The sequence below is a fragment of the Muntiacus reevesi genome, chromosome 8 (assembly GCF_963930625.1).
Source record: "Muntiacus reevesi chromosome 8, mMunRee1.1, whole genome shotgun sequence".
Taxonomy (NCBI): domain Eukaryota; kingdom Metazoa; phylum Chordata; class Mammalia; order Artiodactyla; family Cervidae; genus Muntiacus; species Muntiacus reevesi.
The window spans coordinates 6208979-6222442 of NC_089256.1; the positions used below are offsets into that span (position 1 = coordinate 6208979).

General features: G+C 48.4%; 1 protein-coding gene across 1 annotated transcript; it reads right to left on the reverse strand.

Moving 5' to 3' along the window:
* Window positions 1-8405: 8405 nt before the first annotated feature.
* CHST2 (carbohydrate sulfotransferase 2) lies at window positions 8406-12448 on the reverse strand. Its single transcript, XM_065943304.1, has one exon. It carries the CDS (start codon window positions 12299-12301, stop codon window positions 10718-10720), a length of 1584 nt encoding a protein of 527 aa, XP_065799376.1. The 5' UTR covers window positions 12302-12448; the 3' UTR covers window positions 8406-10717.
* Between the last annotated feature and the right edge of the window lie 1016 nt (window positions 12449-13464).

Here is a 13464-nt window from a genome sequence, read left to right on the forward strand (position 1 = left end):
CCTCAGTGGGACTGTCAGTCAAGCCGCCCTGATCAGGTGCCGAGGAACAGACACCTGCCCCAAAGTCAACCAATGCAACTCCCTCTTCCAAGACATTGAATTCTGAATGTGTGAAGCAAAGCAAACAAAAGCAAGAGAAAGGGAAAAGGAGAGAGGAAGGGAGATAGAGGGATGGAGGGAGGAAGGGAGAAAGGAAGGCTAGGGGAAAAGAGGAAACCAGGATATCCAGCCTTGCTTTTGAGAAAACCAGGGTATCCAGGTCTGTGGCCTCCCCATATCTTTTCCAGTTAATGTCCTGCTTTGCTTAATGTAATGGAGTCAGGTTTTCAACCAAAGAACCTTAACAGGGACCTATGAGAATGACACTGGCTGACCACCCGAAAACTCAGCTGTCTGCTTTGCTTTCAACCTCATCTCTTGCTAAAGCTTGACCAGCATCCCAAAGGACACTTCTCTGATTCCCAGACATTCTATAGTGTTATTGTGAAATACTGGAGTGGCCAAAAGATGGTGGGAACCGAGGAAATTAAAAATTCTTAGGGTGAGGATGTGTCAGAGAGCCCTCAACTGGGAATCAGGAGCTGTGATTTCTAGTTTTTTTAATTTCTCTGACTGTGTACACAGAGAATGTCTTTCAGCCTCTGTGCATCTCAGCCTGCACACTTGTAGATGCCAGAGCTGCCTCTATCACATCACAGCTTTTATAACATGCCAGTATTTCCTAACTTTGCTAGGTCTCCACCTGCCCACCGAGTTCCTTCCTGCAAAGCCCATAGAGTACAAGCCATATATCCACCTCCCAGACACCCCTACTCCTTGAGCAGTGCTCACACCACCTCATCCTTGAAATTTTAAATAAGATAGCCCAGAAGCCCTGTGTCACAGCTGGAGAGAAATTTCCCTCCCCGCCAGTGCCTCCAGGGACAGCTGTGGTAAGCCCACACTTCTGCAGATCAACTCTAGCTCAAGTTCTGCTTCCTCTGAATTTGCAATCACCTCCCTGCCTTTCACCTCCTGGTGTTTTTCACCCCATGTCATCCTGGGTGGCACTACTCCGATCTCTTTAAAGCACCTCATACTCATGAAGAGCCTGTAGCAGCCTTTGCTAGAGGTTTAGTATTTGGGGCTTCCCTGGTGGCTCAGATGGTAAAGAATCTGCATGCAATGTGGGAGACCTGGGTTTGGTCCCTGGGAAGATCCCCTGGAGAAGGAAATGGCAACCCACTCCAGTATTCTTGCCTGGAGAATTCCATGAAGAGAAGCCTGACTGCAGTCCATGGGGTCACAAAGAGTCAGACACGACTGAGCTACTGACACTTTCAACTTCAGGGTAACAGAGGCAACCATTCTGCAGCTGAGGAGGGCAAACACCTCCACGCTGAACAAGACCCTTCCTGTCACTAGCCATTCCCTTCTCTTCAGGGAGCATCACTACAGGGTCCCCTCCTTGGTCTCCAGCATCCCTTCACATTGCTTGTCTCCTATTATTCCTCCCTCAAACTCTTCACCTCTCCTTTCAAACTCTTTCTCTCAATCCCCAAATTTCCTGCTCAGATTTTATATAGCTTCTTCCCACCATCAAAATGGCCTTTTACATGTTTTGCTAAACAAAGGTCATTCTAAGAGGAATTTTGACCAACAGTACTTAAGCCAAAAATTCTTTCTGCTGAAAAAAAAAAAAAAAGCCTCTCTAATAATACTGATAACACCTGTTCCCTGACTGAAGGCATAATGCTTCCAGCATTTAGGAAGCATTTCTCAGAAAGCATTTGACTAGAACAAAAAGCTTTGCTATTTTGCTTGTATCCTTTTTATGGAAACCATGTGAACTCTCATGTACCAAGCAAAAAGAAAGAGGCTTTGTCACTTATTAGCTATGTGACCTTAGGAAAATTATCCATCTAAACCTCTATTTGCCTTCTGTAAAATGGGACACTCCATCATCTCATCACAAGCAAAAGAATATTTTCTATTTCTCTAATTTTGTGTCTTTATGAGACAATGGATGCTCACTAAGCTTAATGTGACAATCCTTTAGTGATATAAGTTGAATCATTATGCTGTGTGCCTGAAACTTATACAGTGATATACGTCAATTATTAAGTGAAGTGAAGTGAAAGTCGCTCATGTCTATAATGACCCCTAAATGAACAAATTTTTAGGTGCTTGAGACATAAAGTCACTTTTTTTTCTTCTGAAGTCACTCAGTCGTACCCGACTCTTTGTGACCCTATGGACTACACAGTCCATGGAATTCTCCAGGCCAGAATACTGGAGTGGGTTGCTGTTCCCTTCTCCAGGGGATCTTCCCAACCCAGGGGTCGAACCTGGGTCTTCCACATTGCAGGCAGATTCTTTACCAGCTGAGCTACCAGGGAAGCCCAAGAATACTGGAGTGGGTAGCCTATTCCTTCTCCAGTGGATCTTCCCAACCCAGGAATCAAACTAGGGTCTCCTGCATTGCAGGCAGATTCTTCACCAACTGCAATTATACCTCAATAAAATTGGAAGAAAAAATGGGCACAATAATAATAGTTACTCCATAGGATCATTATAAGAGTCAGACAGAATCATACTTACAAAGAATTTTGCATAGTGGCCAGCCCATAACAAATGGTCTACAAAGGGTAAATGATACTACTGTTTTCACCATCACCATTAGGACGTTTGAAAGTGAAATTAAAATGGTGATAGAAAGTTATAAAGAGTACAGCACATGGAGAAGTCACTAGGGAAATGTAAAACTATAAATGAAGACTTAACCTAAAAAAGTGCACTCAGGGCTCACATTCTGGAAGGATACGCATCTCACCAGCAAGGCTATTTTAGCTCAAAAACAGAGCTAAAAAACTATAAATGTGAATGCCCATTCTTTCAAAGAGAAAATGTGTTTCACTTCTATTTTGCTTTTAGAAAGAAATAACATAATACCCTCCTTCATCTAAAGATGCTGAGCACCAATACAAGAACATCAAATATCTTAATTCCTCCCAGGAGCTAGTTCAATCCTAGAGAGAATAAGGTTTTGCCAGAGTAACTGGGACATCTGAAAATGGAAATGTAATATTCAGACCTCCACATCGTACCTTGAAAATTTTCCAGTCCCTGAAATAGTGAAAAGATAATCATACCAGTGGTGAGAAATGCATGTCAAAATAAATACTCAGGCTCAGACTACATTATAGCAATACATTTTCCTAGTGGGCCCTTAAAATTGTATCATTTCTACATGCACCCCAGTGTTCCTAGAAGAACAATTTACAATAGCTGAGATATGGATGAAACCTAAGTGACCACCAACAGATGAATGGATAGCAAAGATGGGGATACATACAAGGGAAACCTACTCAGCCATAAAACAAAAAATGCAATTTTGCCATTTGCAGCAACCTGCAAAGGGACTTGGAGAGCATTATGCAGAGTGAAGTAAGTCAGACAGAGAAAGACAAATAGTGTATCAGCTCACTTCTTTGTGGAATCTAAAAAATACAACAAACTAGTGGATGTAACAAAAAAGAAGTGGACTCATAGAGAATGAAATAGTGGTAACCAGTGGGAACAGGGGAGGGGAATGTAGAGGTGGGGAAGCGGGAAACAGTATCAGATATCAGATAGCCTCAAGGATGCACTGTCCAACACGGGGAACACAGCCAATATTTTATAATAACTGTAAATGGAAAGCAACCTTTAAAAATTGTATAAAAATTTTAAATATGTAAAAATATGCATATATATTACGCTCATAATAAAACTGTATCATTTTGACTATAATTTAGCTGTTACCTTTCTTCTGGGGGGCTCCAAATTATTGTTGTTTCTTTGTTTCAAACATTTAATGTGAAAAGATCCTATTTAAGGCTTTCCACAGATCTTTTTTGGAGTTCCTTTTCGTCCATATTAATTTGTCTTCCTTTTTCTGCTTCTGTCTAGCACACATATGAAGCTCAGCCCATGGAGGAATGTCACATCTTAACTCAAAAGCCTCTTGGTCACTGTCTGTCTGGCTTCTTGGGTGACCCCTTTTATATAGCACTCACTTTTTAAATTAATGTTTTTTAATTCACTTTATTATTTATTTTCTGGCTGTGCTGGGTCTTCGTTGCTGCATGGAGGCTGGCGAGCAGGGGCTCCTCTCTAGTGACAATGCCTGGGCTGCTCCTTGCAGAGTGGAGCAGAGGCTCTGCAGCCTGAGCTCAGCAGCTGTGGCACGCAGGCTTAGCTGCCCTGCTGCACAGGTAATCCTCCCAGACCAGGGATCAAACCCAAGTCCCCTGCATTGGCAGGCAGATTCCTCACCACTGGACCCCCAGGGAAATCCAGCACTCACTTTTTAAAGACCTCCAAGCAAGATGCTGCTTCGGTGTTAGGAAGACACACACACAAATAGGATCCAGTTTCTTTTCTCTTACAGGACCATGACTAGGAGAGGAAGTAGAATATTAACAACCAACAACGAAAAAAATACCAACCTGCAAGGACACATACCAATAGGTCTACGCACAGATCTATGCAGCCAGAGTGAATAGGGCATAGAAAGACACTTCTGCATCTGCTGATAAATAAAAACTTCAAAGAGACCCAGGCTCTTTACTAATAAGCAGGAATTCACAAAATAGAGAGGACATAGGAGGCAGGAGGGGGACAGAGTGTGGAGAACTTTCCCCAGAGGACAGCAGCACATACCACACCTACAAGGAAATAAACCCAGCCACCGCACCTGGCATGCTGAGAAAGCAGAGCAATTGGCTCAGCACACCCCGCACCTCACTCCTTGAGTTGATTGTAACTTGACCTCCTGCTTTTCTATACATAGACTCTCCCTCTCTACTATACACGAAGCAAATGCAGAGTCCCATGGTAGTTTCAGAAGGAAGGGAACATCGTTATTGGCAGAATTTGCCAGCATCCTCCTGCTGAGGACAAGGAGGTCAAGCTCTCCATCCTCCCACAAGACTGTCTGACCTGCTCCTATGGGAAGGGTTCCTCCAACAGCACAGGCTAAGTAAAGTTATAGAAAATAACTTCCTGAACTTAAGAAAGAAGCAAATATTCAGATCAAATGGGCTTGATGAATACTAGACAAAACTAATAGAAAGGGACCAGTTCCTATGGAAGCTTGACATTTTAGTTTTCATAAAAAGAATTCTGGAAGATGGGGGTAGGGGCAAGAGAGTAAAACAAACAAAAGAATGAACAAATTAGCTACAAGGGAAAAAAAATCCAAACCAGAAGTTAATAAAGCAACATCCATCCTGAGCAGGATTGGTCCCAAGTGGCCTCAAGTCCAACTGGTGACTTGGAGGAACTTGTCAATCACTGCAGCAATCATGAAGGATAATTTGTCATGTGTGCACTCGCCTCCTTTGAATCAATCATACAGAGTACCCTTGTCTCCCCAGGATGTCTGTGCTTTAATGATAGTTACACATGATACCATGCACCACCTTCCAGGAATTTGTAGGCCACCAATATTAATTCCCTCCTATAAGTAAATATTTCATCTCTGTCTCTGGATGCAGGACTCACTTCATGGCAAACAACCTGTGTAGTTTGTGGGCCCCATGCTCAGAACCGTCCAGGCTTGGTTTAATTCTCTGCTACTGAAGAGTTGAAATGCTTCATAATTTTTTAACAAGAGACCCCACATTTTCATTTTGCATGGAGCGTCACAAATTATGTGGCTGGCCCTGCCTGGAGGGCTCACTGCCTCAAGATGCATTTCTATCAAGACTTGTCTACACACTCAGGATGGGAGCCATTACCAAATAGCTCTGAGTATAGCTTTTGGTTACAATGATCATTTTCACCCTCATTTACTTGGCAGGGTGACTGTCATCAACCTGAAAGTTCAAACAGCCCTCAAACACTTCTGACGTCCAATTACAAATAACTGGTTTGGTCAAAAGTTAAGCTTTGACCTTGGCCATCCTCTATCATCCTGCCAGGTACACAGACAGGCCCTGTTTCTTTCAGGCTCCTTTCAAGTTTATAAACAATCCCATCCCCTCAACACTGGTTCATAAAGTTTCCCATTCTACAAACTTAATGTGTTATTCAGAACCGAATGATTTCCTTAGCATAATTTGATGAAGGGTGTACAGAAGTGCATCAGATGTAATAAAAGTCAAGCCCTGTAATTTCAATTATTAAACACTTGTACTGGAGCCTGTACCCGAGCAGCTCAGGGGCTCGTACTTGAACTGCCAAAGTAGCAGCTGGGTTGCCAGAAAGAAGGGAAGGTACAGAAAACCGGTCTGTGCTCTCAGCCATGACAGATTTGTAAGGGTCCTTCTCAAGATGAGTGACCAAAGGGGTCTACAGACTGTACGTTTACCTCAGGACATCCCATCACACAGCTCAAGTCATTCCTCAGATTGCAACTGTTGTTTTCTACATGTCTACCTTGGATCTGGACACAGAACTGTCACCATCTCTGATAAGAGAGCCCACATGCTTTCAGAGGCCTGAGAAAAGTGTCCCTCCCCACACGCCCATTTGCTGGTATGTTGATAAAAGCATGCTCTCTTCCAGACCTCGAGACAGTGCAGAAACACACTTGTATGTGCAGGAGGGTATGTGTGCTATGTGTTGGGAGGGAGATGAAGGAGGTCAGGGGAAGCTGGAAAGTGACACCTTGTCCTTATTCACAACTACAGATAAGACACGCCTTCTTACTTCCCTTTTAGTCTTTCTGAAGTCATCTCTAGAGACTGGGTTTCAAACACGATTTTTATTTCATTGCTCAGTCCCAGGGAATATTCACTTAATGGCCTCACTTAGATTTACATTCATTTCAGACAGGGAAATTCAGCCACAACTCTCCTGTGTGCAACAGAAATCCTGGACAGAACTGGCCACGGCCTGCATAGGGACAGGCATCCTTTGTCTCATCCAGCATCTACAATAGGACCCAATTCCTGCAAGTAACTATTCCCTGCCTGGGTGAAATTCACAGCACTCAAGGCCAGAAATAAATGTCACAGGCTTCAAGCTGGTGTACAGCACAGGAAGCTCAGCTCGGCGCTCTGTGATGCCCTAGAGAGGTGTGATGGCAGGTGGTGGGAGGGAGCCTCAACAGGGAGAGGATATATGCACACGTAGAGCTGATTCACACTCTTGCACAGCAGAAACGTAACACAACATTGCCAAGCAATTATACTCCAATTAAAAAAAAAAAAAGAAACACCATAGGCTTCCACAATCATGAACAACACCCCAGGCCTCCCCTAAGGTATCAGGGCAGCATTTATTCTGCAGGTATGTCCTGATCTCTGCCTTTTATCTTGTTCATTGGAAAAACCAAGATTAAAAGTTGAATTCCTCATTTGGAAACTTTTCTCTCTCCCCATTCAGAAATTCTAATTCATCAGTGGGAAATGTTGGTCTATACACAGCAACCTCCCCCCGCCCCCCACCTCCCACGGCCCCTCAACAACTGGGCTATCTTGAAAGTGTTCCTAGCGCCTATGCCTCACATTTAAATAGAGCCTAAGATCCACTCTCTTCAGCAAACTTTGGTAAACAGCCAGGAGTTACAATCTCCAGGTAACTCATTTTCCCACTCTCCCCTTTCTGAGCACTTTCAAAATTGGGTAGTTACATATTTCACTCAGTAAGTACCTATCAAGCACCCACTGTGTAGTAGACATTGAAGGGAACAGGATTTGCCCCAGGCCCCGCCCACAAGGTACCCACGGGTCAGTCTGAATGAGGCCTTTGAGTGCCTCTGAGCTCCCTGAAACTCAAGCACCCAGCCTGGGCCGCTGCCTTTTTCCAAACTCATATTTATTGGTTAAATGCACTAAAGAGACTTCGTTTTACAAATAGAGCTTTCTAATTAGCAAAGGCATTCCAAAGCCAAAGGGGTAAGTCAGGCGTGCTATGGGTTGAACAGAATTTGAAAATAAAAATCACTCTGATAACCTTAAGAATACCTCTTCCTGCTGATGGACTTATTGCCAAGCTGAGAACAGTGAAAGGAACCTCTTTCACGTCTGCTGCTTCAGAAATGGTCCCAGGCTTAGTTGCAATCTGTTGTGACATGAGTCTGCCTGCACCAGGATGACCAAGGCTGATTAACGCCCCAAACTGCTTCCCTCTTTCTCAGACCTGTGGAAGGTGGATGTCACTAATAAGATGATCTCGGTGGTTAGTGGGAACAACACCTGTCTCACTTTCCTAGAATGCAGCGAGGTATAAATCTCCAGGAGCAACAATTCACCCTGTCAAATTACAGAGCCCAAGAGTGGCAGAGTGGAGCAAAGGCAGCTGCTACAAAACAAGAAAATTACAGGCAGAAGCTCCCTTCGAGCACAGCAAGGGGAGAACTGTTGGTGTTCAGCTCAAAATTCATCTGAGCAGAGACCACGATTGTGCTGCAGGCTGCCAAGCCTCTACGTGACATCTCATATTTTCTAAACACAAGATCCAAAAACATCGCGATTCCATTTTAACGCAATCGAAGTCCAGAGAGAAGAATGAATTCCACTGCTGAAAAATGTTTCACTCGAAAACTAAGCGTGAATTTTACTGATTAAGTGAAAAGAGTTGATTCTAATGCCACATGAAATTTGTTTTTAAATGATTCTTTTATTCAGAGCGGTTGCTTTTTAATGATGTTGTCTTAATTTTCTGCTAAACCTGTTTCATCTCTAGTCATCCAACATTAATATTTATTTTGTTCATTTACTTTTAAAATATTCTTAAATTAAAGCTGTTACAAATATTCTACTGCTGCTGAAGATAATTCAGCATAGGCGCTACCATGAAAATATCATAGAAACCATGATCAATGTGTTATAGCTGTAATCTGGCTTAATAAACACAACACTATAAACAATTTTAGTAAATTAAGAAATATCCATTCTAGAATGTGTTATAAAATCAACTGCTAAATACACCTCTGTGCTTCATCCCGGAATTAACAGTGTAGTTAAAGATTTCACATTGTAATGAAAATTATACTTAAGAATCATCTTGGGCATTTCCCATGTACATATTCTTTTTCATTCTATTTTCCTTAAAATAAAACCCTCAGCATTTAACCTGTACAGACTGACTTGCACAAATCTCACAATAAATTACAGTAAAATAGCTACGATGAACTTAAACTTGTACCGTATTTAATGTAATATATAACTACACTCTCATTCCTATTTAGGCTTCATAACTTTATATCATAACACAATATTCTGCAGAATGCTTCAGTACAAATGGGCTCAGGACGGCAGCAACACCATTACCATTACAGGAAAACTGCAATGGATTTTTCCCGTAGAAAATACCAAAACCCAAAATCCAACCTACTAACTCATAATTCACTTTCATTTCCTCCTCCCCATAATTTATTTCATATCTAAAAGCTCTTGGTTGAAGCCTTATAATGTCAGAACATGTAGCTACTTCACAATTTTACTTTTAGGAAACATGATAAAGAAAAGCAATGTACCCCACAGGCATCCAGTAAACCATTATTAATTCACATTCTCTTTTCATTAATTTGGCTAGGAAGCCCGGAATAAGGGGGATAGCCTGTGGGCGCCCTTACAGTTCTCAGATCAAAAACTTCCCTTTTCACGTGCCTCCGTGGACTGTGTCAGAGGCAGAAACATTCCAAGCTCAGATACTCGTGTCACTTTTCTAACCAAAGAACTTGTTGACTACCATTGCCAACAAAACATTCACACTCATTTTTGAGGTTTGTGTTCACACCATCAGATGGTTTTTGAACTACATACTTATCTTTTAAGTAAAAATCCTGTTTCTGAACTAAACTCAGGACCAAAACATCGGTCTCTGGTTCAAGGTTTCTCAGTGTAACTCCAGGGTAATCAAAACCCAATGCCTTCAGACCCTCAAGGGGCTACTTCTTCCTTTCTGTGCCCCAAGCGGAAAGCAGTGTCATGCTTTTTCCTCCACTGCCCTGCTTGCTTTTTGCCTTCAGAATTCGAAGATGTGTTCCCACTCCTGGGCGCCGGACAGGCTATGGTTTACCTGGGAGAAAACAACTCCAAGGTAGGGATCAAGGAGTCAGAGGCTGCTCCCACCCATCTTAACTGTTTCCTAGGAAACAGATGGGGGAAAGAGGGTGGGAACAAGCGAAGCTGCTGTCTGAAGCTGCACAGGACAAGGAACACAGGTAAATCCAGAGTAATGGAGGCAAATATTTTTTAAAAGAATATTATTTATTCTCTTCTTTATTAATACTCATGTATGACCTTTGCTTTTCACATAAAAGTCTACTTTATAAGAATGCCTCCTTGGTTTAGCATGCCCAGTGGGGCTTTCACTCCAGGACCACTTCCCCTTTCTCCACCCACCCCTGCCCCCACATCCAAAGACTCCTCCACACGTTCAGATACCACGAAAATTCTGTAAACAAGATTTGCAGTTACCCGATCTTGATTTAATCAACAATCCCACTTCAAAATGGAAGGTGGGTAGGGAAGAGGGGAAGAAAAGGTAGAGGAGAGAGAGAAGGGCAGCTGTGGCCAGAACTTTCAAGTCTCGCCTTTTCTGAGATTGTGTCTGCATTGTGGCTGTTTCTTGAAATTCCATGACTCAAAACATTGACAGCGAGTGCCTGTGTATTTATATTATGTATCTATAACAGAATATGTGGGCTTCCTCAGTTTGGATCTGGGCTGATTTTGTTGAAACACACCACAATCCTTCTGTGGGAGTCTCCACAGGGAGTCAGGTCTCCCCGGAACCCCTCTCAGAGTCGGGGTTTCCGGAGCAGGGTCTTGCTGAGGTCTTTGACCTCCTCGGGGCTATTGACCCGCTCGTAGCCCAGCACGGCCATGGGCTGGTAGCAGAACTCCTCCACCTGTTTGATCTGCTGGAAGGTGAGGGCGGTCCGCCAGGCGTTGGCGGCCTGTGTGGCGTTGCGGGCTGACACCACAAAAGGCTTGGAGGAGGAGCCCGAGCCACTAGTCATGTTGAGGGCAAACTGCTCCATTTCGGGGCTCACCAACAGCCCCACAAAGTCGTACACCCTCCGCAGGGTTTTGACGGGGTCTCCCACCAAGTCCTCGTACCGCACCACCAGGTAGTGGCCCTGCAGCCAGTCAGGGGGCTGCAGGGCCGTCTGCAGCGTCTTGGCCATGCTGTTGCAGATGACCTCCATGGCGCCAAGAGCGTGGTAGTCCGCCGGGCCTCCCATGCTGTCCTTCTTGACGCCCAGTTTGTGGCCGGGGGCCTCCAGGAAGGGCATGCGGTGGGCTCGGGGGTCCCGGCTGCGCACCACCTGCAGGCTTTCACGGATGAGACCGTGGCGCGAGCGGATGCGTGAGCTGGCCACTGCGCGGGGATCCCGCACCAGATGGATGACCTTGAGGTCCAGGGCCGGGTCTCGCAACAGTGGCGCCAATACCGCCACGTCGAACACCCGCACGCCCTTGATGACCAGCGTGCGGTACTTGCGGCACTCCTCCTCGAAGCGCGCCAGGCGCTGCGGCGGGCACTTCTTGCACACGCGGTCGTCCACCAGTCCCACGACCTCCTTGCGGTAGGCGGGGCACAGCGGCGAGGAGCACACCACCTTGTTGGTGGCCGCCCCGAAGATGCCCAGCGTGGTGAGGTTGCGCCCCCCGCTGCCGGCGGGGCTGTACAGCTGGAAGACCGAGAGGTCGCAGCGGTAGAGAGCGCTCAGCATGTCCCGCGCCGCCCCTTGCAGGGAAACGGCGTCCCCGGGGTAGAGTTTCTGCCACACGTGCCACACCGGCTCATAGAGGAAGAACACTTCGGGGTTCTGGTTGAAAAGCTCGCCGAAGAAGGACGAGCCTGAGCGCCACGTGGTGAACACGTACACCAGCTGCCTCTTGCCCCCGCCGCCCCGACTGCCGTTACCTGGAGGGGCTGCGGCCCTCGCCGCCCCGGCCGCGGCTGCCGGAGCCGCCGGGACTGCGGCGGCGGGCGGGCGGTATGGGGTCCGGGGGTCCAAGCGGGTGTGCGCGCGGGGCGGCGCGGCTGGAGGAGGCCCTGCACGCCCCCAGCCGCCCGAAGCCGCTCCCGCCGCGGCGCCCAGCGACCCGCCGGGGCCGCACTGCTGCAGCGGCTCCTTGTGCCACTTGTAGTCCAGGAGGTTGAGCATGGTCAGCACCAGCAGCAGCGCGTAGCCCGCGCAGAGCACCAGCGCCTTCCTGCGGAACACCTTCATTCCGAGCGGAGACGCAGGCCAGCGGCGACCCAGGCGCCGGGGCCACGGCGGGAGCAGGGCGCGCGGCCCGGCGGCGGGCGCGGCTGGGAGCAACCCGAGGGGCGCGCCCGCGGGTAGGGCTCGCGGCGGGCTGCGGCTCATCACAGGCACAAGCCGGGCCGGCAGCGCGGCGGAGGCGGCCCTGTAACCCGGGAGGGGGACTCAGCGGCCCTGCTTCGGGCGCTGGGACTTGGGCCGCGGCTCCGAGGCGGGCGCGGCAGCAGCGGCGGCTGGTCCCCGGCGCCCAAGACTGGCTCTCCCATGGCAGCGGCTCCGAGAAGGACCTACGAGGGGAAGCGGAGTAAGGCGGTGCGCCCCAAATCTCCCCCCAGGCGCCTCCTCCCGCTAAGTAACGCCCACCCTCCGGTCTGCCTGGCTCCCCAGCTCACCTGGAGCCGCGGGCGCGCCCCCGGGCGGCCCAGGAGCACGGCCTGGCGTTCAGTCCTGTCACTCGTTCCTCGATTTCTCGAGAGCCGTTTTCCGCCTGGGGTCCCCACGCCTCCGAGGGGGGCCGCGCGAATTGGCAGCCCAAGCCCTGAGCAGAGTTTCTGGGCAGCGGGCGCCCTGCGGCTGGGGAAGGGAAAGTTTCACCGGGCCCGGAGCCCTGCTTTCTGCTCTGCCGAGTTCAGGGCGCCCGGCTCCAGCGGCGTCTCCGCCGCCCTCTCGGGACTGTCGCTTCCTTCCTCGCTCTGGGGGATGAAGCTGGCCGAGGGAGATGAGGGGGGGAGGGGGCTTATACTGGACCCGGTTCCCGGCAAAGCAGCTCCGCCTCTCTTGCTCTCAGTCTCCGCGCCCCGAGTCTTCCCATCTCTTTGGCGGTGGCAGATGGGGCGCAGCGCGACCCTGCAGCCGCGGCGGCAGGAGCCGCTTCTTCCATCACCAGGAGGATGCCCTCCGGGAGGGCACTGCCGGCAGCCCCCGCCGCTTCTCAGCCTCCGACTGGCCCGGAAACCTCCTACATACACACAGCTCTAGGCAAAGGAACTGGGGTCTGCAGCGCTCTCTTGCCCGTCCCGCCCCCGGCACCGGGCTCTTCTGGCCAACGAGGAATCCGGGCAGAGAAAACCCCCGCCGCCGCAGCACCCGCCGCGCTAAAGCGGCGCCCAGGATGCAGCTACGCGCCTCTCCCTACGCCGAGCGGCTGCAACGCGCTCGGACCAGCCTCTGCGCGGCTCCTGCCAGCCTGCGCCGGGTTGGTGCGCGCCGCCGTCTGTCGCTGCGGCTCCTCCCCTTCGCCGCGCCGCCCGCCCCCTCGCAGCGCCCAG